The sequence below is a fragment of the Typopeltis vanoorti genome, chromosome 13 (genome assembly GCF_054136105.1).
Source record: "Typopeltis vanoorti isolate ZY-2024b chromosome 13, IOZ_Tvanoo_1.0, whole genome shotgun sequence".
Lineage (NCBI taxonomy): Eukaryota > Metazoa > Arthropoda > Arachnida > Uropygi > Thelyphonidae > Typopeltis > Typopeltis vanoorti.
Genome location: NC_143561.1, coordinates 120,238,982 through 120,263,544, shown reverse-complemented (window position 1 = coordinate 120,263,544; position 24,563 = coordinate 120,238,982). Strand labels below are relative to the sequence as shown.

The 24,563-nt window shown below is 35.3% G+C and overlaps 1 protein-coding gene across 1 annotated transcript in view; it reads left to right on the top strand.

The window, feature by feature from the left end:
- LOC150100502 (uncharacterized) overlaps nt 1-24,563 on the top strand; it is a 183,695-nt gene that overhangs the window by 151,531 nt on the left and 7,601 nt on the right. The window contains exon 5 of the mRNA XM_090402444.1: nt 13,513-13,608. Coding sequence (XP_090258570.1) covers nt 13,513-13,608 — 96 coding nt within the window. The remainder of the gene's footprint in view (nt 1-13,512; nt 13,609-24,563) is intronic.

Below are 24,563 nucleotides of genomic sequence, written 5' to 3'. Positions count from 1 at the left end.
GTCAGCCATGTTTCACTAATACCAATAACCTGTGGTCTGGAAGTGCCAACCATGGCCAAAAATTCTTCCTTCTTGTTCCTAATACTCCTAGCATTAGTGTACATGAATTTAAGACACCCATTAGCCCCAACCCTACTTTGATGCCTTATATTAACTAACCCACTCTGATTTGTTGTCCTTATTTGCTTGGGCATATTATATTCATTCTTACATACAACTGCCTCCCTAAGGACTATATGTCTACTCCCCTCCCCCCCTTAATAAATCTAGTTTCCCTGAATTTGCACATCCACCACATTCAGCAACAACACTTTCTCAAGTCTTCTTACACCGTAACCATTCAAATGCAAGCCATCCATCTTATATAGATCCTTTCGCCCATCGAACTCGCTCCACACGTCCACAAATTCCACACCACTCGTCATACATAACCCACGCATAAAGTCATTTGCAATTATGCCCTCCTTTTAAACATTTCACTGTCATACCGTGGCAAAAGACTAATCATTCTAACTCTCTCACTCTTTTCTTTTGCTACCTCAAACAATTCATTCAGGTCTCCTATCATTTCCATTTTGTCTCCTTTCAAATCATTCGTACCTGCCACAACAATCATTTCTTTCACCCTTTCCTTTTGCTCTCTAATAGACTCAGTTACATCCTTTATGGTCGCACCAAGTTGATACGATTTTGTCAAATCCTCTACTATCACACCTCGTAATGAGTCTCCATACAGCACTCTATCTTTCATTTTGTTCATGTTCACACTCATACATCTATTTTTCCTGTCATACGTTTTATTATTGGCTGGTTCATTCAATCGACTTTTGCTCATACGCTCTAGCTGCTGTTTTGCCCTTTGCATCGCACCATTCAACAACGTGATCTCACTCATTGCGTCTATCTCATCTTTTTTATTCTCGGTAAAACCATTAATACTATCATTCACACTCTCACAATTCTCTGGTACAACCTCGCCGTTTCTTGTCATATCCCTATTTTCTTCATTCTGAAGTTTGACAAAAATATCACACTCACAATCTGAAATACTCTTCAATTTCTCATTCTCCCTACATTTTCTACACGCATTCACTCCTTTATTATCATCTAACCACACTCCGACCGCACCCTGCAAAGCGTATACATTTCGCAGCTAGTACACTGAATCATCTCTTTTATACTACCGTTCTTTGATAAAGATGGAGAACCATCGTTACTCGAGCCAACATTTTCCTTCGTACTGGAGCCATACTTACTTGCAACGTATTTTATCAAATTATAAATTATAACACACCAAAAACACACAAAAAAGATGCACTAAGAGACGCAAGGCAAACAAAACTACACAATATTAAATAAATTTATCAACGATAACTGAAAATAATACTTATCTTATCCAGAGCTTTCACGAACACTACACACTACGAATCCCTCTAGCGGCGACAGCCCCAATAAAATATGTTATAAAAACACCCAAAATACTCTAAAAACACGAAAATCATTCTAATATACTATAAAACCAATTTTCTAAGGAAAAACACACAAAAAACACCCAAATACAAACACCAAAATACAGCAGTTGTTACCCAAGCCTTTGTATTATCCATCCAATGTACCGACAGCTGTTTTAGATCTTTGCATTTTAGAGCACGTGGTCTTCGAGATCGTCTTACTAGGAGGGGTTTCAACATTCGATCTCCTGATGCATTGCTACAAAGTAACAACGTTACTCCATCTTTGCTTGCTTTTTAACCCACTTGCTTTTTTCTCAGACTTTGCGATGTAAGTTCGACTAGGCATTTTCTTCCAAAACAATCCTGTTTCGTCAGCGTTAAACACTTGATTGGGACAATATCCACCATCTTCAATAATTTTGGCGCTAACTTCTCCTGAACATTTTTGGCTGCTTATTCATCTGCTGCTGCAACCTCGCCTGTAATCTTCACATCATGAAGTGCATTCCTTTTTAAAAACCTGGTTTACCATCCTTTGCTAGCCGAAAATTCTTTATCAGCCTGGGAAGCGGAAGTAGATGGCTCCAATTGCTTCAACTGTTCATAAAACCGAAGAGCTTTTTGTTTAATTAAATAACCACTTATAGGAATTCTTCTTTGAGTTAATTCTTCAATCCAAATTACGAGTGCTCGTTCCGTGTTGTTTTCTAATAAAGCATCTCTTGAGTACAATGATAATTTGGCACTTAATTTTGTGCTAGAAATGACAGATTTTCTTATTGCGACTTCATTCTTTTTTTAATTGCTCTTATAGTTGATTTGTCTAAATTAAAATGTTTACCAATCACCGTAGATCTCTCTCTCTCCTTTTGGTAAGCGATCTAAAATTGCAATTTTCATTTCCAAAGAAATTGCTTTTCTTTGGTGCTTTTTTACCCCATTGTGCCAAATTTAATTAATTATTAATGATCAATTATTAATTAATAATAAAAATCATCTAAATTAATTATTAATGAATACATTACAAAATAACCAAGGTGTTCCATGAAAATTTCAGGATTTGTGAAGTGTTTCCGTCGTAGGAAAAGTAAAAAAAAGTTTAAAGCTGGATTACTGGATTACTCTATTATCGGAATGGATCCTCCTTCTGTTGACATGTGCAGAAGTGTTGAAAGGTCTTGTATCTGTGGGCGTGCACCGCTTAACTTCAAATCCGCATAAAAAGAGACCCGAGTGTGCTATGTTTTCTGGATGTTAATAAGGCAGTGGGACTGGATGGGATTTCACCACTTTTTTTAGAGAATGTGATAAGGAATTGACAACTCCATTAACTTGGCTTTTTATTGAGAATCTGACTATGGGAAAGGTACCCAAGAAGGAGGGTAAGATTGCCATAGTATAAGGGTGGTTATAGAATGGAAACGTCAAACTATAGGCCAGTTTGTAGTTCTTCTCTAGTTGTTAAGATTTCGGAGAAATCAGTGAGAGATTGTTTACAGCATTGGGCAGATGAGGGTAATTTTATCTGTGAGAGTTAGCATGTATTTGTTAAAGGATGCTCTTGTTTTAGTAATATAATCGCCTTTTATAATAAAGCAACAAGAACAGTTTATGAGGAAAAGGCATATTCTGTCATTTTTTTGAATTTCACAAAAGCATTTCACAGGATGTCACATGATAAGCTGATATTTAAGTTACAGCATATGGAATTGGATATCAGGTTAGTGAACTGGATTGGGGATTGAATGGCTGATAGGTATCAGAGATTTGTGTGTGAGGGAGCAGTATTAAGGAAGTAAAAGGTTACAAGTGTTGTCAATCAGGGCTCACTTTTTAGGACCCATATTGTTTAATTTTTATATCAATGACATTGTCAGTGGACTACAGGGAGATATTCAGTTGTTTGCAGATAATGTGAAGCTGGGAAAGTTTAGTAGTAATTGTGCCACTGTGGTAGCCCCCCCCCCCTCTCAGGAGGATTTGAATAAGCTGGACAGATGGGCAAATGAATGGGGTAATAGTTTAATGCAACTAAATGTAAGGCAACTTAAAGTTTCAGATCCATCAATGGAAAGCTGCATACTGTTGGAGGAACTGATTTAGAGGAAGTCGAATAGGCATGGGACCTTAACATGATAATCAACAGAAAGTTGAAGTTTACGGGACATATTGCAAAGGTGGTGAAAGTAACTAGAGGATTGTAGTAATACTTAGGACACTGACCAGCAGAGATAGAAGAGTTATGGTTGCATTGTATAAAGCCCTGATCAGACCACATTTGTACTATTGTTCTGAGTTTGGTTGCTGGGATCTGATGGGGATAAATTAACCTTAGAGAGAGTGTACAGTCGGATAACAAAAATGATATCAGGATAGTACAATGTTAGGTACGAGGATAGACTGAGGACATGTGGACTGCAGAGTTTGGTTGATAGAAGGAGAGGTGATGTGATTGTAACATTTAAACTGTTAAGGGGTAGTTAAAGGATTTAACACTGAGAAGTTCTTTTATATGGTAGATCAAGAGGAAGGAGCAAGGCCAAGGGAGGCCTATCCCTGGAAGTTACAAGTGGAAGTGGTGAGCAAGAGGGTGAGAATGGCTTTTTTCATAGCGGATGGTTGGACTGTGAAACACATTACCTGATAGGATGGTGAGAGCACAAACAGTGAATGAGTTTAAGGAATTGTATGACAGACTGAGTGTTATTTAAGATAGGGCTCCTGCTGTGAGTCTTGTGGTTCCATGGAGGTCCTGAATAATAATAATAATAATAATGCACTTGTTTTGCAAACTTTCCTCTCCCATTCTATTTAAGTGACCATACCACCTGAGATTTGCTCTGCTCACACACACACACTCTTGAATACTAATAATGTCACTTTCTTTCATAATGTCCTCATTTTTAATATGATACTATAATTGATGCCATCTGTTTACTCCTCTGATGTTTCCAAGCACAGTCATTTCTGTGGTTTCCAGTCTTTGATCAAGGGTTTTATTTCCAACCCAGATTTCACAAGGAAATCCTTAAGTTAAAACTAGTTTGAACACTTTCTTGTATACAACTGGTTTAGTGTTTTGACTAATTTCTCTTTTATTCCATACAAATTTATTCAGCTAACTTCATACCATATCAGCTATGCTAATTCTGTTATTTGTTTACAGATTTAATTTTACCATGTTCACTGAAAATTGTGACTAAATAGAAAAATGTTTAACTTGTTCAGCAGTTCTTCATTCAGGATGCAGTTAATGTTTTCCTACCTATTTTCATTGTCATTTTATTGCTTCATACCAAATTAACTTCATCAGTTATTCAGGCAGGAAATCCTACAGACTTGTACTTAAAGAGCACAGATTAACATATCCAATTTTGATATTAGGTTTAATGCCACTCTTCTTCATAATATGATCCATTTAGATGGAGATAATATGCACCTTGTCTCGCACCTGAAACATGAAACCAAATCTTCCTGTACTTGCTTCATTTCTAATCGTTGACTTACAACTCATTTGCTATATATTGCTTGATATAATGTCCCATTTACACCTTATAACTGCAGCATTTTGAACAGCTTTTTCTTGGCACCTTGTCATGTGCCTTTCCATATCTTAAATGCAGATCTTTGTTAAATTCCCATGATTTGTCTTAAAGTGAAAATCTGATCCTGACAACCTTTATTTGGTCTGAACAGCTTGTTCTTCTCTAAGCTTTCCTTCAACAATTTCTCTTAGCCTTTTCTCAAGTATACTTGCAGAAATCTTACCATGATCACTAGGCAGGCAACTACCTCAAATCACGTTCAGTTTTATTTCCCATTTTATAGATAGATACTATAAAAGCTTTACTCCAATCATCTGAAATTCTACCTGCTGACCAGGCTTTTTGAATTATGCAGTGCAACTACTGTAAAACTTTTATACTTCCACATTTCATATCTCTGATGGCTTTTCCTACCTCAAGAATTGATATGTACTCCTGATTCTTTCCTTTTGAATTTTTCTACCACCATGCTATCACTGTTTGTTTCATTTGACAATTTTTCAAATTACTTACTCCATTCTTCTAGAATGTTATTATTTTCTGATTGACCTTCATGGGGTCATAAGCCTCATCCCATGAGGTCAACATCTATTATACCACTTCTTAAACTCATCCACCATTTGCACTTTCATCACCTTCTTAGGCAATACATTCCGTGCTCCAACCACTCTCCACACAAGACTTCCTTTTGCAACTTCAAGGGATAGGTGCTTGTCCTTTTTCATTCCCCTTGTTTTACCATATGAAAAATCTCTCCAGTTTTAATCGAATAATCATCCTTCAACAGCTTAAATGTCTTTATCATATCCCTCACCCTTTTGACTTTTATCCTTCAAACTCTGCATTCTGCATGCTCTCCATCTATCTTCATAACCAACTTTTCACAGCTGATATCATTTTTGTTATCCATCTCTGTGCTCTCTCCAAGGTTACTTCATCTCCTTCAAATCCTGGTGACCAGATTTGAGAGAAATCCAACTGTGATCTGATCAAAGCTTTATACAATGGGACCAGCACCTTTTTATATCTCATGGTCATTGTCCTCAATATCACAGCAAATCTGAGAAAAATTTGAACTTCAAATTTCTATTTATAATCACCCTAAGATCCCTTGATTCCTCCACTTCTTCCAGTATATAACTCCACAGAGTGAGTATTAAGCATCCCATCTGCAGATCTCAAATTTCAAGGCCTTACATTTAGTTGCATTAAAATGATATCTCCATTCATTTTCCCCACCTTTCCAGCTTATTTAAATCCTATTGAGAAGCCAAAACATCTGATAATAATAAATATTGCTAATAATCTTCCCCAGTTTCACATCATATGCATGCAACTGAGTATCTCCCTGTTTATTGTGACAATATCATCGACATAAAGAGTGAACAGTAATGGTCGCAGTACTGAACCCTGTGGAACTCCACTTGTCTTTCTACTCCCTCATATTGTTTCCCCATACATAACTCTGATATTTATATCAAAAAACCTTTTAACAATCCATTCCACTAACCTGATAATTCAAACCCACATGCTGCATCTTAAAAATCAAGTTGTTGTGGCATTCTGATCTTTTTTTTTTTTGTCCTGTCATCATAATATCCTTTTGCACTGGTCTATTGTAAAAGGTAAAGTATGCCCACAGTTTGTAGATTTCTGCTTGGCGACTTGCCAAGAATAGTCGATTCATGCTGAAGGGGAGAAAGAAATGAAGGATGTACGAATTGGTCGCCAACACGCGAAATCACGTGCTTTATAGGTAAAAATTTCCAACTGTTATACAAGCAACATAGTTAACTACAATGATCATAAAAGAGAAGTGTTAATTTTCCGACGTGTAATAATAAACAACTCATCCCACAATACGGATTGATTACCCTATTATTGGAATGGATTCTCCTTCTGTAGACATGCGCAGAAGTGTCGAAGGGTCTCGAATCTGTGGGTATACTATAACCAGATTACTAAAACAAGAGCATTCCTTAACAAATAGATGCTGGCCTGAATAATTAATATTGTCCTTATCTGCTGAATTCTGTGTATGGCCAGTTTCTCCCAAATCTTAACAACTATTGAAGAGATACCAATAGGCTTGTAGTTTGATAGCCCTATTCTATCGCCACCTTTATGCAATGCCACTATCTTACCCTCCTTCCACTCTCCAAGAACTTGTTCCATTGCAGGATTTTCATTAAACAGCCAAGTGAATGGCATGGTCATTTCCACAACACATTACCTTAAAACAAAGTGGCAAAATTCCGTTTTGTTTTCCTGCCTTACTGATGTTTAGCATACTCTGTATTCGGAATACATATTCTCTTCATTCACTTCTAACACTACACCATTCCTTATCCCTCTAGGAATAAAACCTACTGTACCAGGATGGAACACTCTAATACAGTTGGCAATTAAATAAATCATTAAGCTCTCAGTATGTCATCTGCATTGGTCACCCCTAGTTCCATCTCAATCCAGCATGGTAATCTCTCCTCAATCATTTTTTCTCCTACTCTCGCCACATAGTGAAAAACCTCCTTGGATTGCAGCAGTAGTCTCCTCTCGTATTCTAAATTTTCACTCCTCAAAATTAGTCACTTTCCTAGCCTCAGCCTTATATTCCTCATGCAACTGTCCTCCACCATTCTCTATATATGCCTTCCAAAATCTCTTTTTCAACTGCTATTCCTGTTTAATTTCTGTAGTCATCCATTTCACTTCATATCGTTTTATCTTCTTCACTCAAGGTATACAATATTCTATTACTGTCAACAATTTTTTCATAATTATCTTCCATGTACTACTGACCTCTCTTCCTTCAAATTCTTTTATTCATTATATCACTCCAAGCTGATTTCTAAGTCTGTGATAGTTGCCTGCCTTATAATTCCACATAAATTCCTTCTGCCTTAATACTTCTACTGCATATTCATCTTTAAGTCAGAACTACATGGTTGCTCTCACCAACCAGGGAAAGTATGATATCTCATTTACAATTGGATCCTCTAATGCTATGACCAAATCCAAAACTCTTTCCTTGTGTTCCTCCTACCACATGCTGCCTAAGACAGTTGTCCTCGAGAAATCCAAAAATTCAGTCCTGCATGTTGCCTCTTCTGGCCAGTTTATATTGCTATAGTCGAAGTCCCCCTGTAATGATCACTTACTTTGCATTTGCTACACTAATTTGCCTAAACATTTCCTGGTCTTCTGACCACCTGTATTCCATGGTCTCTCTTGTAACATCTCACTAAATACCTTGTCTTATAACCATCTATGTCATCCCATATAATCTCAAAGCCAATACTATTATTTCCAGTGTAAGGACATAATTCATCTCTTATCATAAGAGGGTGGAGTTCATCTCTTATGAGTAACACTGTGCCACCATATTTATCCTTTCTTATCTTGACAAAGTATTCTTTACCCTTTGATTTTTATCCCTGTTAGAACATCCTCCACAGTTAACCAAGTTTCACTGATATGAACAATCTTTGGAGAGACTGAGTTGATCAATGCCACAAACTCATTCCCTTTATTCCTAATGCTCATTACATTTGTATACAGAAAAACCAGTGCATTGTCAGTATTCTTATAGCCATTATTATGCCTCCATATTCTTTAAACACATTAAACACATTCCCGTATTTTAAACTAGAGATGCATACATGCCATATGCATAGCATACTACACAGTCCAACTGTGCTATGAATAATGTAGTCTTTAAATAGTGACAGGTTGGGCAATAATGTGTTAGAACTGGTAACCACTATGATCGATGCAATCGATTTAATTGATTGTATCCATCAATTAAATGGTCAAAAGATCACACAATCATACAAAAAAACAAATTTCAATAGCACAAACATAAAAACCATTATTGGTAATGAAATAAACACAATAAAATCTTTCTCTACTACTGATACTTATCTTCAGTTTTCATGTCACTTTTATCATCTCTGATTCCGTTTAGCCTTTCCTTCATTTCTAAGCTTTTTCATTATCCTCCAAAACATTTTCCCACACCTTCCTGATGTTTATTTTCTATATTCTTACCAAAGTCTTCACATGATTTAGCTAGTTTTATACATGCTTCTCTTTCTTACATTTTTCTCTGTATGTGTGAATGTTACCCAAGCAGCATTTATCTCCTTTCTACCCAACTCCTCATTCCATGTGACATCTACAAGCTGTCTCCTGAGCTTTTCGTAATCACCAGTTTTGTGGTTACACATATATCCTTTCTTCATAGAAGTCCTCACATTACTGGCACCTCCTAGTGGAAGGGAGATTTGACACCTCATTTTTAATGGCATCTTCAGATGAGATAATCAGATCCAAAATCCTACTTACATACGGCCTGATGTAGTTATCTCTCAAAAATTTGAGAAATTGATTTTCTTTACTTCCATAAGCCATCTCATCATCCCAGTCTATATTGCCATGATTAAAGTCACTCGTAATAATTATCCTTTTCCTATTTGTCTGGCTAATGTGCTTATTATTATTATTAGCATAACACAATGCTCATCCAACCATGCCTTAAACTGATTCAATTATGTCTACATTCACAACACACTCAGACAATGCATGCCACTCACCAACCCACTCTCCATGCAAAGAATCTACTCCTCACTCCTCTGCTCACACCCTCCTTATACAGTTTCCAGCAATGGTCTCTTGTTCTATCCTCTCCTCCATTCTATGAAAAATCTCTTCCATGTCAACTTGATAACAGCCTCTGACTAGTTTATATGTCTCAATTATATCCTCACCCTTCTTCCGCCTATTCAAGAGGCTTTGCAACTTACATTCTCTCAATTTGTCCTCATACTCCACATTCCAAAGACCGCTGACCACCTTTGTGAATCTTCTCTGGACCCTTTCCAACATATCCTCATCACCATGAAAATCCAGTAACCAAATCCTTGCATAGTAATTCATATGAGGCTGATCAAGACCTTGATCACCACGTGCCCTCCTTTACTGCTTGAGATAGTTATCTCTTAAGAACTTGAGAAATTCATTTTCCTTATTCCCAAATGCTATCATTTCATTTCAGTCTATACTACCATAATTAAAATCATCCATAATTATTACCCTTCCTTTGTTCACTAATCCAAGTTGTTTATAAATTTCTTCATCTCTCACACACACACACACACCATACTTCCTCAAAACTATTGTCACTGTTTCCTCCATTGCATCTCTGCCTTGTATGCCCATAACTCCTTTTCTATCATCAACAGTACTCCACCTCCATTTTTAACATTTCTGTCATCATGAAAAATACCATACCCTTCCATCTCTATTCCTGTCAGGATGTCTTCCTCATCCACCAACAGCTTTGGGTGAAAAAACTCAATCAGTGCAACAATTTTGCTCCCCTTGTTTCTGATACTTCTATCATTCATATCAAAGTTTTTGTTTCTGGATTTATAACAAATTTCATTGATATGACTTTTTAGATATTACTTTTCCATGCCTTCCTCAATCCGTTCCTCTCTCACACATTACCCATCCCAGTACTTTCTTCAAACCCAACTGTTCCTCCCATATCCTGTGCCATCCCATTTCTTTCTTGTGTATTCACACTTTGGCTTCCTCTTTGAGCACTGACCTTCTCATGCTGTGTTCTTCTGTCCACTCTGAGTCCTCCCTCATTCCTTTCCCTGTTTTTTTGTGCACACTTGTTCTCATTCCCTACACGTGTGCTATCCACTTCTCCATTCATAAGCACCACTTCAATCCCTTCTTCTTACTCTTTTGCTCTTCTACGTTGCTTCTTACCTGCTGAGATCCATTCTGCACTCATTACTCTCTCTTCCAGCAGCAGCCTCTCCAAATAACTCACACCAAAACCATTCAGATGCAGTCCGTCACTCTTATACTGTGATAGACTGCACTCCTTTCTCTTCACATATTTCCACTAACATATCATTCATAATATCATTTGGGACTGAAAATGGATGACCTAGGATCGAGGGAAAACAGTTGGGTTTAAAGAAGGTTCTAAGATGAATAAGGAGAAAAAGAAATAGCTCGAGTTAAGCATGGAGAAGTCATATAAATAAGCAGTATCAGTAGAACTAGCTATAGATCCAGGAAAAAACTGCTGTGTTTGTATACAAAAACCTTGCCTGTTCTTGTTGGTAATCCATGAGGATTACCAAGAACAGGCAAGGAGAGTGACCTGGTTGGTAATGGTAGCAAAAGTGAAGTATGAGCAGCAGTTAGCTAAAGAAGCCAAAAAGAATCCTAGGGAGTGCTTGCAATATGTAGCCAGCAAAAAAAAAAAAAAGATTATGGAAGGATGACATTGATTGGAGAAAATGGTATAAGAACAACTGCTGTGGAAGATATAGTGGAGATACTTAATGAGCAGTTTATAAAGGTCTTTCATTCTTGTGAATGTGACATCATGGAGAGTTTGAGAGCAGTTGATGATTGAGAGAAGAGACTGACTGTAAGTGAACAAGAGGTATATAGGGGACTGAGCAGACTAGATATTAATAAGGCTGTGGGACTTGATAAAATATCACCACATATTCTGAAGGAATGTTCCAGGGAGTTGACATATGTATTTACATATTTGTTTAATATGAGTCTTACATTGGGTCGAGTTCCAAAGGAGTGGAAGGAAGGCAAGATTGTGGTGCTTCATAAGGGAGGTGATAGAACTCAAGCATTAAACTATAGGCCTATCGGTGTATCAGGTATTGTGGTTAAGGTGTTGAAGAAGCTGGTGAGAACTAGGATCCAGAATTATGTTGACAACAATGGTATTATCTTTGATGTACAGCATGGATTTGCTAAAGGCAGGTCATGTTTTAGTAATCTATTTACTTATCACAATAAAGTGACTGCTTTCTTGGATAGAGGAAAAGGATACACAGTAATATACTTGGATTTCACAAAGGCTTTTGATAGAGTACCTCATGATAAGTTGATAGTCAAACTAGAGCAGATGGGGTTGGATATTATAGATAGATAGATAGATAGATAGATAGTTAGTTAATTAGTTACAATTCTGATAGATATCAGCAAGTTGTGTATAGGGGAGCAATATCCCAGAAGAGGAAAGTCACTAGTGGGTCTGTTTAGGGCCATTGCTGATATTGGCAAAGATTTGGATGGGGATGTTTAGTTGTTTGCAGATGATGCAAAGTTGGGATGAACTATGGAGAGTAGAGAAGATGTTGTGGGTTTACCAGAAGAATTGAATTAATGGACACAGGAATGGTGATACAAGTTCAATGTTGCAAAATGTAAGGTTTTAAAATTTGGGAAACAAAGACAGGATGTAGAAAGACAGGATATATCCCCACCAAGCATATTGATGGGGATATATTGATGGAGGTGGAGAAAATAAGAGTTCTTGGGGTGATAGTGGATAAGAATCTGAAAGTTAGAGGACACATAGCCAAAATTGTGAAGACAACACAAAGGCTTTTGGGAATGATGCAGAGGACACTGACTTGTAGAAGTAGGGAGATTCTTGTTCCATTGTATAGGGCTTTGATTAGACCACACATGGACTATTGTGCCCAGATTTAGTCACCTGGTTTTTAAAAGGACGAAGAGATGTTGGAAAGGGTCCAGTGGCGACTGACTAAGATAGTTTATATTAGATGAAGAGATGTTGGAAAGGGTCCAGTGGCGACTGACTAAGATAGTTTCTGATTTCTGAAAGGTCGAGGAAGAGGGATGATATGATAGACACCTACAAGTTAGTAAGGGTTTGTTATAGGATCAGTGTTGAAGTGGTTTTATAGAAAATGATGGGAGATTAGGGGAGAACCAGAGGCCATCCCTGGAAACTTTATAAAGAGGGTGTGAGTAGGTTTTTTGCATACAGAGTTGTGAACGATTGGAATGCCTTGCCTGAGAGAGTTGTGTCTGCAGAGAATTTGAGTGTGTTTAAGGCATGTATGATGAGTTGTGTGTATGACAAAAGAACCTCCTAGATGAGTCTATGACTCCATAGAGTCGTAGAATAATAATAATAATAATCCTTGCTCTCTCTTTTATCATATTCTTCTTAACAACCTCTTGATACTTTCTCCTTGTTTTCAGTCAAGTTATTTGTTCCTTCTACCACTACCAACTCTTGTGCTCACTTACTTCTCATATCCAGTGCTTCAATCACTCTACTCATTCATCCTCCTGGAAAACCAACTTTGTGAATTTTCTCATTACCCATCTAATAATCAAATCCCCATACAATGCCACTTGCGAGTCTGTCCTTATCTCTTTCATTCAGACATCATTCATTTCATTCTTCTTCACCCTTCCATACATATGTACAATTCTTTTCATTTCACTCCACATCTACTTTATCTCTTAATTAATAAATCCTAACATGATTTTAAAGTTTTTCTTTGAGATTTGAAAATATATTCAACTTTTCTTCATTTATGCAGCCTATATAGTATAATTGTAGGAGTACATGACAGTTAATTGTTATTTATATAGAAAGACAATAATGATGATGATTTTTCTTGTGTATCTTATATTAGATGATCAGTTAGCAGCTAAATCAAATCCACTTCTGACTGAACTAGGACTTGTTATAAGAAAGAAATACACTTCAGATGTCAGCAGTGAGGATGAAAGTAAGTTCAGCACTATAAAAGATAACTGTCAGGGATTGAATATTGTAAATTTATTAAACGATACTGTATAATTTTTTAAATATTTCTTAGAAACAAAAATCTAGAACCTGAATTGAACATATTTTCTTTATGTGAGATATTAACTTATTTATATTCTTAATTTTTGTGAAATAAGCATTAGTACTAAAGATTTTATAAAAATGCTAAACAGCTTTCTCATCTGTTAGCTACCTTAAGTGCATGCAGTTATATCTGCACATTACTTGGGTAGAGTTTCAAGGATAGAAGAGCACTTGTTTATCTTCTCTCATGTAGTGTTTGAAACTATCATGCCGTGAACATCATTTAAGTTTATCTAATGACATTTTTGGTTTTATGCACCAGAAATGCTTGATGAGCAGTTTTTCTTTTGTGTAAACAGAATAAGTTCTCCTTGATGAAAACAATAACATTAGTTACCAAGTCAGGGAGGGAGGAAGAGTGCAGTATCATAAGTAAAAATATAGAAATAAGTGAATATTGTTAGGTCACTTGATTGTTATAGCATTGAAGATGAAAAACAGTTTTTTTTTATTATTTTTTTTTAAGGATAGAATGAGGAAATATAGGTAAAGAAAAGTGCCAGGTTTCCAAAATTTTTGGTATGAGAATAGATTGAGGGTATGCCTTCTGCAGGGCTTGCTGGGTAGGAGAAAGGATGATATGATAAATATACAAGTTGGTGAGGGGGGGGGGGAATTGTATCGGGTTAATACAAGAAATATTCAAGAGTAGAGGAAGAATGAGAGACTCAACAAGAGGCAATTCCTGGAAGATGTTTAAGAAGTGAATTTTTTGTTTACAGAGATGACTGATGAGTAGAATGCATTGCTTGAGAGTTTAGTGAGTGTAGAAATAGTAAAGGAATTTAAGAAATTGTTCGATAAACACTGTTCAATAGTGAGGACCTCCTACAATTTCTTTTGACTTCATTAAGGTCTGATGATAATGATAATAATTTTCTGTCAAAATATGAAAGGAGGCATGGTCTTGTGATATTCAAAGATTTTTTGTCATATGTTATGTTAGGGTTAAAATAAATCTACTGTATGGAAATGACAATGGATGTCAGTTGTTTATATAAACACACATGCACACAGGAAACAAGCAGGTTTTTAGTTGCAGTAATTTCAAGTGGCATTTTAAGAGAGCTTTTTGACCATTATTAAAATGGTAAACAACACATTGTGAGATATCATATCAAAATGGGAAGTACATTTTATATCAGTGAATTTCATTGGACAATAACATCTTAGCTTTATAGCATCACATTAAATCCTTCATGAGAGACAGTTGTTCACTGACCTGTCCTGTGAATCTCTACCATTATTTTTATGGTTATCATTTTGTTACATAAACTTTAGGAGAGAGAGAGAGAGCAGAACATACTTTTGCAGATCCAACAGAGTCAGTAGTTCTATTTGGCTTGTCATCTGTATGCACACACACACACACACACACACACACACTGCTATATAGACACAGTAATGAATTACAGTGTGTTACATGACATCCAGGCCCCTTGGTTCTGAGGAGGGAGTGTTGATTGACCTGAATAATCAAATGCCAGTGAATGGATGGATGTTGAAATACTCAGTAAAACTCCAAATAACAGACATCAAAGTGATTGTTTTTAGATGTTATGTAGGTTTATGTATATTTATCAGACATTGGAATGGTCAGTTTTCAGACTTCCCCAATGTTAGCTTTTATTGTTCAGATAATCAGTGAAGCTGCAAATAATGCAGCATCAGATGTCATGTAATTCAATGCATATAACATAAAAATCACTTTATTTTCCTCAGACATGAATTGCATTTTTTTAAAAAAATATGTTAACGGTGGCAATGTGATAAATGATATACTTTTGACTTTTTTTTTAACCAGTAAAATGTTAAACTTGACTTATCTCATCTTACCTTATGTGATAGGCTCAGTTGCTGTCAGAGCCAAGTAACTTGGCTTCTTTGAAACCTGATTACTGCTTATGATAGGGTAGTTAATTCTATCTGCACTGTCTACAATGTCTGTAAATTGTGCATATTCTTTTGGTTAGTTTGCCTGTTTTGTGGGATGAAAAATGCAAAAAAGTTTTGTATTTTTTGTATTTTTACTCTTGCAAGTTTCCCGGAGTAAAAACTCTGCACCTCTATATGAAACTAGCTAACTTAACTTCACTTGAAAAGACCTGATAAAGGCTCTTCACATCCTAGACAAGATTCAAACACAGATCTTTCCAGTGGAGCTACAGAGGCACTTTTTCATGTAATTTGTTGTAGCTAGGTTTAATTTCTTTAAATAAATGAGTATTGCCTCAAGAGCAAACAATGTGAAGTGGAAACAATGAAGATAAAATAAATATATATAATTTGCATATTATTCATCTAGAATAATATGCAAATTTTTTAGTATTCTTTTGTAGTTGTCACCAAATTCTTGATGACTGCATCTGCTTTTTGAACTTTTTTTTTTCTTCTTCTTCATTGTTTATATTTGAACTTTAAGAGAAATCCATCCATCAGTGATGGATTTCCATCATTAACAGGCACTTTAGCATCCACAGCCTTCCAGGTATCCTTGGACTTCCCAACTGTAATATGAGGATAAGGTGATTAAATCTATGCCTCTAAATATTCTTGTCTGTAAATTGCATGTGTTCTACTGGCCAGTCTGTTTTGAGGGACAAAACCCCCGAGTTTCCAGAAGAAAAACCCTCTACCTTCATATGAGACCGGCTAACTTACCTGTAGTCAAAAGAGACCAGATAAAGGTCTCGTGTCACTGACAGGAATTTAACCCGGGTCTTTCTGACCAAAGGGCTTCGTCTATACTGACTGAGCTACAGAGGCTCCTTTAAAAGAAATACTGAAATGAAATTGTACTCATTAAAGATGTTATTAAAATAAATTAAAGATGCCAAGAAATTATATTCTTGGTTTCATCCTTTATCCAAGTGTAAGCAAAGTTTACGCATGAAGTAACTTTACCACTGGACTACTTGTATGTAGAGGCTAATGACTTCACATCAATTGCCTTAGTATTCTATAATGCATTACACATATCCTTATAGACATGTATAATGCTGTGAATTATGGGAAAGGCCACTACCCAGACCAGTTTTGACCTTTTTTTTAAGGTCTCATTAGTGGGAGCAAGACCCGAAGTGATACCAAGGTATCACTTCATAAGCAACATCCTGGTATCACTTCTGGGTCTGGCTCCCACTGATGAGACCTCAATAAAGGTTGAAACCAGTCTGGGTAGTGGCGCTTTCCATAATGAATAGCATTATACATGTCTATAAGGATATGTGTGATGCATTATGGAATACTAAGGCAATTGATGTGAAGTCATTCGCCTCTATATACAAGTAGTCCAGTGGTGAAGTTACTTCATGCGTAAACTTTGTTTGCTTACACTCGGATAAAGAATGAAACCAAGAATATAATTTCTTGGCATCTTTAATTTATAGTATAACCAAGTGGATAAACTTTCAACATGTTATTAAAATATTTCCATGGGATGAACAAGAATATAATTTTCTTGAATACTACAAGGAGGAGGATAGTATAATTTGGAAACCTGCCTTAGAGTTCAAAAGGTACACTGTAGTTTTCCAACCACTTTAGGCCTCCAGTAAGCAGGTTGGTGATTCACACAAGACAATGAATTCATCTACCAAATAAAGATTCTCACAGACTTGCAAGCCAGAATAAACTTTCTCTGCTCAGACAACATAATTGGGACCGAATCATGCTCAAAATGTGAAAGTTATTGCTTGACCATATTTCATTTAAATATTTGTGTTACCCAGATCTTACTTGCTGAAAAGTATGTTGCATGATCAAATTGGTTGAGAAATACTGCATTAAACTCTTAAAACAGCAGCACCAGATTGCTTTCTATTGATGCTAGTCTCAAATGAGTTTTTAATCCTATTTCTAAGCACCACTGATTTCCCTGTTTTCCACTTTCTGGGTTTACAGTTTTTTTGTTTTTTTTTTAAATCTCTTGTTTTAAAACAAGAGATTTTTTAAAGCTATGTTTACTAGAATCTCAATGTATTTTGACCATGATACTCTACATCATTTGTGTGCAGTTTATGTGTTTCATTGTTGAATATACTGGTTTCTAATCTGGTTGTTTAATTTGAAAATCATAGTGAAGATGCCCTTGATACTGGGGTAAAAATTTTATGCCAATAAAATATTTACATAAGTAAAATCCATATTATGTTTATCTAATCGTCAAGTATTCTTTAAAATTCTCTCTCTTAAGTGTTTCATAATTTCCTATAATTCTCTTTAGCTGACTTATATCCATTGCTAAATAAGACTTCCACATGCCAAGCCACATCTGAGGTCATGACAACATTCCCATTCTCCTCAGCCGAGGAAAGAATGGATATCTTATATTTATTCACAGGAGAAATTCATTAATTTTTTTTGTTCTAATTTAGTATTTCTTTTTTATTTGTAAATAATTCAATAATTTATTTGGTAAATAATCCTTATTTAGTCATACTCATCACTGAAGGAACTTTTTGGAGAGTGGGGGGGTTCTATTATAAAATTTTGCAGGGAGGGAAGATTATCCCTTATGTACATAAAATGGCTGTGTAATATGTGCCAATTGCAGAATTTCATGGTGGTCTGTTTCTGCATGTGAATCTTATACTGTCAATATTTAATGTAAATAAAGTAGTCATATTTAGATTGTGATGCTTTTTCTTGAATTTTCTCTGAGAATTGTTGATGTGGTGGTTTTAATATAACAATGAGGCAACTATGCTCATGAACTGTGTGTATTATGTATGTCATTTCCTTGTGTTCTCCGTCTGGTTTGCTTATTTTGCAGGGGAAGGAACTTGAATTTCAGGGAGGATGAGAAATCCCTGTCCAACTCACCTTCAGTTGAAAAGCCCTTATAAAGATTTGTTGTCTCCCAGAATGGATTTAAACTAATTATTGGTGTATTATGCATACTTTCATTATTGATTTATTTTTCTGCCATTCAATAGTTTTGTTCATTTTCATATATCGTGCATGTGGATACATTCATTATGTGTGCATATATGTATATCTTGGTAATATGTTAGGTGTGTGAGGATGTGAGAAATTATTTTATTCAGTGTTATTTCTCATAATAATCCCCTCCATTTTGACAGAATGAAAATTAAAATATAAGTATTCTACTTTGTGATTCATTGTACAGTTGACTCTTAACTATTACAAACACCACTCGTTCACTATAAATAGAACACTGATAAGTCCTGATTTAAGTGCCATAAACATAATGCTAGTCTAAAGAAAATTCACTACAGTAAACTGCTCACTATAAATTATTCCTTTGGTTACTAGTGAGAATTGACTATTTGTATTCTGAATTTTCTCAGTTTTTTTTTGTGCACACTTTATTTATACATTATGAATATGTCTATAAAAAAAAAATGATACAGCCAACTTTCACTATAGTAAACCCACTTATTATAATGAACTAAAATTCCCGAGCAAATCCTATAGGCACAATGCTATGTTAAAGTAAATTTACTGTAACAAACCATCCACTATAACAAATGTGTGGTCTCTGTGAGTATGCTATAGTGAGAGTCAATATATATGTATTATTAAAATCATGTCAGGACAGCAACTAAAATTTCATTGATTATTTTAAGAAACATATATATAAAGATTTATAGACTTGTGCAACTTTAATTAGGTACTTTATAATTAGTTAATTATAGAGTATCTCTTCATTTCACCAATTGGCATCATGAGGACTGCAAACAAAAGAACCAGGCAAAGTATCCAGCCATCAGAATGAACATCTGAACAATGCATATCTCATATCATATTATGAGAACATCATATGTTCTCGTAAAGTAGTATGATTATTTTAAGCCAGGATGGACTTTTGGCAAACCAAGTTGTTTACTTCGACTACACAGAAGTGTAGCCAGGGTTTACAGAGTTGCAATGTCAGTTGGGGATTTCTGTCATGAAGCTCTAATCATTTCTGTCAATTCTGAAAAAAAATTTTATAGAACTCATCTACTCCATAGGGCAGATCTGAGTTGATCAAGTGTGCGTTATAAACAATATTGCAAAGTGCATTAACAACACTTCCTTCTCTTGCTCTCTATCAGCATGGGCTGTTTTGTTCAATAGTAGTCATATATTCACCACTACAGATCGCTAAGATCTAGTCTAATCTATGTATGCCTTGCCACATACCATATCTGGTATGTGGTACAGGATAATTATGGTAGTACTGCACGAAAAAAGAGTTACACCATTACTAACTTTCAATCAATTTTCCTCCATATTAATCTGTTATCTGTCAAGAGTCCACCATTATCAGAGTTTATATTTCTGTCTTTGAAGGCATTTTTTACTGTATCAATCCATCGACATCTTTGTCTTCCCCTAAGTCTTTTTTCCTGCCAAAGAGCACTTGTTTTGCCATTCTCTCCCATTCTATTTAAGTGATATCCTCATTTTTAATGTGATATTGCCATTGATGTTCAGTCACCTAGTCTTTCTCAGGACTTTCATATTTGTCGTCTCTAGTCTTTGATCAAGAGTTTTATTTCTAACCTAGCTCTCAGATCCATAATTTAAAATTGGTTTGAATACTGTCTTGTATACAACTAATTTAGTGTTGTGACTAGTTTCTTTCTTATTCTGTATAAATTTCTTCAGCTGACTTCCTACCATATCAGCTTTACTAATTCTGTTGTCTATTTCCATGTTTAATTTTTTATCTTCACTAAACATTGTGTCCAGGTAACTGAAATGTTTTATTTGTTCTGTAGGGTCAGGAAACGGTTGGGGTTTTCAATGTTTCTGCTTATTTTCATTTCATTGTCTTTGTCTTTTTATTGTTGATTTTCATTCCAAATTTATTACAACAGTTATTCAGTTTCAATTTAGTCAGGGAATCTTGTACACTTGTGCTGGATTTATTCAGAAGTATAACATTATCTGCATAAAGTAAAGAGCTAAGGTTAACATTGCCAATTTTGATATCAGATTTAATATCACTTTCCTTCATAATATGACCCATATAGATAATGAATAACAGCGGAGATAACATACACCCTTGTCACACACCTCATTTTAACATCAGACCATCTTCCTGTACCCTCTTCAATTCTAACTGCTAACTTACAGCTCAAATAGAGACTCTTCTAGACATGGCATTGAAAAACAGAAGGAAAAGGTGGATTTCATGTTTTGTTATTTGCAATTCTTAATCAGCATTTCTCTAAAAATGATATTTACAAACATCTCTTGCTTTGATATGCATTGCCAAAATGCTTCTGGAACACTACATGAAGTATCTGCAAGCCAAGTCAAAAATCCTTATCTCGCCCACAGTTACCAAAAGATCAACATTATTATTAATATTAAAAATACTCAGTATTTTCCTTAGAAGGAAAAAAAAAAAAAAAGATATATACTGTATATATATATATTAAGACACAATTCAAAATTATAATGGGACTTATATTAGATATTAATATATTAGAACTTGTGTTAGAACGTTAGTTCTAACACAAGTTCTTTTGCCCATTATAATTTGAATTGTGTCTTATATATATTTATTATTCATTAGAATAAAAATGTCTTGGTTTTTTATTCTAATGAAACAGCCGTTGCTACAGAACTTATTGTATATATGCCACACTTTTTTTAGTCAATGGCTACAATTCCCCCCCCCCCCCCAACGCACACACACACACACCCCAAAAAAAAACAAATGTATGATGCATCTTCCTCTTCCTTGATGCATACACGATTCACAGCAAAACTATTTCCATCATCTATATCTGGGATACATCTGTAAATATGATCTAAGTAGTAAATAAATATAATTTTTATGCCACTTTTAAACCGCATATCAAACTAGCAACAGTTATTCATTCTCTTAAGAAAACTCCATTCTTTAATACATGCAGGAGTGTTTAAAGTGCCTTGATCTATAGTTTTGTGGACAGACAGACTGATATCTTAACAACCGCCTTGAAGAAAATAAAACATATTTGCTGTAAACTGCTTTAAATCTATCCATTCAGGAATACATGATATGACATCAGTTCTTTTTTTACCATTATAGTTTTTAACTGTGTCCACAATTGCTTGATTGTTAGTGCTTTGGTGCTCTGCAACAGGTGTTTTTGTGCTTATATTTTGTTGGTTAGAAACCAGCAAAATATCAGGAGCTAAAAAATTATTGTCTTTATTTTATTTATTTATTTATTAATTATTATTATTAAAAAAATAAAATAATGAGAGATTTTTCATCCCCTTAACTTAATAATTATTATTATTATTATTAAGAGACCTCCATGGAGTCAGGCACTCATCGAGGGAGGCCACATTCTACTTGCACCTTCTATCATACTTATTCTTGAATTCATTCACACTGCTTGCACTCACAACATCCAAAATCAATCCATTCCAATATGAGAGAAAAATCTAGTCCTCACTCCCCTTCTTCCGGCATTCAACTTCCAAGGATGCCCTCTTGCTCTTTCCTCACCCTCCAACTGAAATCCTGTATGACCCTTTCAGAAGTTTGTAAGTCTCAATCACCCTTTCTCTTGTTTGCTTGTGTTTAAGTCTACAAATTCTCGATCTGTCTTCATAATCAGCGTTCCACAATCCTGATATCATTTCTGATACTCTCCTTTGCACTTTCTCCAATATATCAGAATCACAACAGAAACCAGGAGACCAGACCTGCACAAATAGTCCAAGTGAGGTCTTATCAAGACCTTGTAAAGAGGCAAAATGACATCCTTATCTTTACATGTGAACATTTCAGCGTTACAATTATCTTTTGAATTGTATTTGCAATCTTTGCTACATGGCCATTTAACTTCAATTTCCTATCTACTAACACTCCAAGATCCTTAGCCTCATCAGTTCTTCTAGCATAATCCCACCAATATAATACGACATTGAATATCTAATCATGCCAAAGTGAATGACTTTATATTTACTGACATCCATTTTTCCATGCCCACAATTCCAGCCTATTCAAATCATTCTGCAAGTGCAGCATTCCTGATTACCCTCTATCTTTTCATCATCAGCAAATAGCTGTATGTCAAATCCTTCCCAATATTATTAATGTACATATTGAATAACAGTGAACTAAGCACTAATCCTTTTGGTACACCACTGGTTACCTTAAATCTTGCAGACTCACATCTCCCATATACCACTTTTTGATATCTGTCAGTCAGCCATCATCTTATCCATTCTAATATTCTATAATCAAAACCCATATTCTCCAATTTCTGCAACGGTCTACCATGCTGTATTCTGTCAAAAGCCTTAGCAAAATCCAAAAGTATCATGGTGTATCCATTCCCCTTGCTAGTTCAATGGTAACATGGTTATAGAATGTGAGCAAGTTGCTAAAACATGACCTTCCCTTAGTAAACCCATGTTGCTCATTGCATTTATTTATTTATTTATTTGTGTGTATGTTGAATTAGTACTGTTGAATAATTAAATGAACCAAACTTCTTGATAAGCATACAAATGAAATACAAGTTGTTTTATAACAGCATAGAACCTTTATTCTGATTACTGGAAGCTTTTCCTATTTCTTCTATGTAATTTCTGTCTCCTGTGTATTTTTTAGCTTTTTTGTTTGTTTGTTTGTTTGTTCTGGTGGTCCTGATAAGTAACAGTATGTATGTCAATTGGTGAAATAGTTAAATACATGTTGTGATTAAAAATCACATACATTGTTTGTAAATAAAGTTATATGAATCTGAAACCCATTTTCTCTAATTCCAATTGCTAAAGTAATATTTTGTATCTTATCTCTTATGTATCTGATTATAAACAATCAGAATTTGATTGTTTAAAATTGCTATATTTCACTAATAAGTTACATTTAAAATATAATCATGAAAATCAGCATAGTTGTATAGATATATTGACCCATAAGTGTAACATATTTCAGATTTCATTATATAACTTGATAATTTTATAAATATTCACTAAATAATGGTTGATACAATAGTTGATTAAAAGCACTTTATTGCATTGATTACCATGCTGTCACCTTCAAACAATATGCTGTTGGATTTCTGAGTGTTTCAGGATAATGTTATCAAAGTGAGTATAGATATTCCTTTTATCAGACATTCTTCAAGTGAATGTCATTTTGTATACTTATGATAACTGCTTTGTATGTTTATAAGAAAAATAGCAGCACTCCTGAAGGATAATTTATTTATGTGAATGATATGTCACAATTATAAAGTTATTAAATAAACTAAATTGTTCAAAAAAAATTATGGACTAATTTCTCACTATTAAATCATATTTCATTCTGCTACCTATTTAACTGGCTATCCTAGTTTATTTTCCCATCTTACCATTTGGTTTAGTTCTTTGGTTTGTCAGAGCTATATTGGATAATAATCATTGCTTTTGTCTTCTGTATTTGTGGTTGTTTAAAAAACTGAAATTACCTATATTATAGAAGAGGAACTTCCAATGGTCACAATCCTCTGCCACCAAGCTCAGGTGTTCTAGTGGGACTCCCAAATGTGTCCACCCAAGGTTTTGGATATAATCTATCCAGCGAGTCCTTGGCCTTTCATGTGGCATCCCACCCTCTGGCTTGGCAAAGAGGGCCTGCTGGGGGAGCCTTTCTTGTGGCATTCAGGCCAGGTGCCCATACCAACGTAATTGTGATCTCTCAACATGGAGAAGCAATGGTTGAGTATTGAGGATTTCCCGAATTACAGAGCTTCTGACTCAGTCGAGTCTTGTCAGCCCTGCAACCCCTCGAAGAAACCTCATTTCAGCCGCTTGGATTCGTGTCCGCATTCTTTCGGTCATTACCCAACTCTCGTGACCATAGGTGAGGACGGGGATATAGACTGT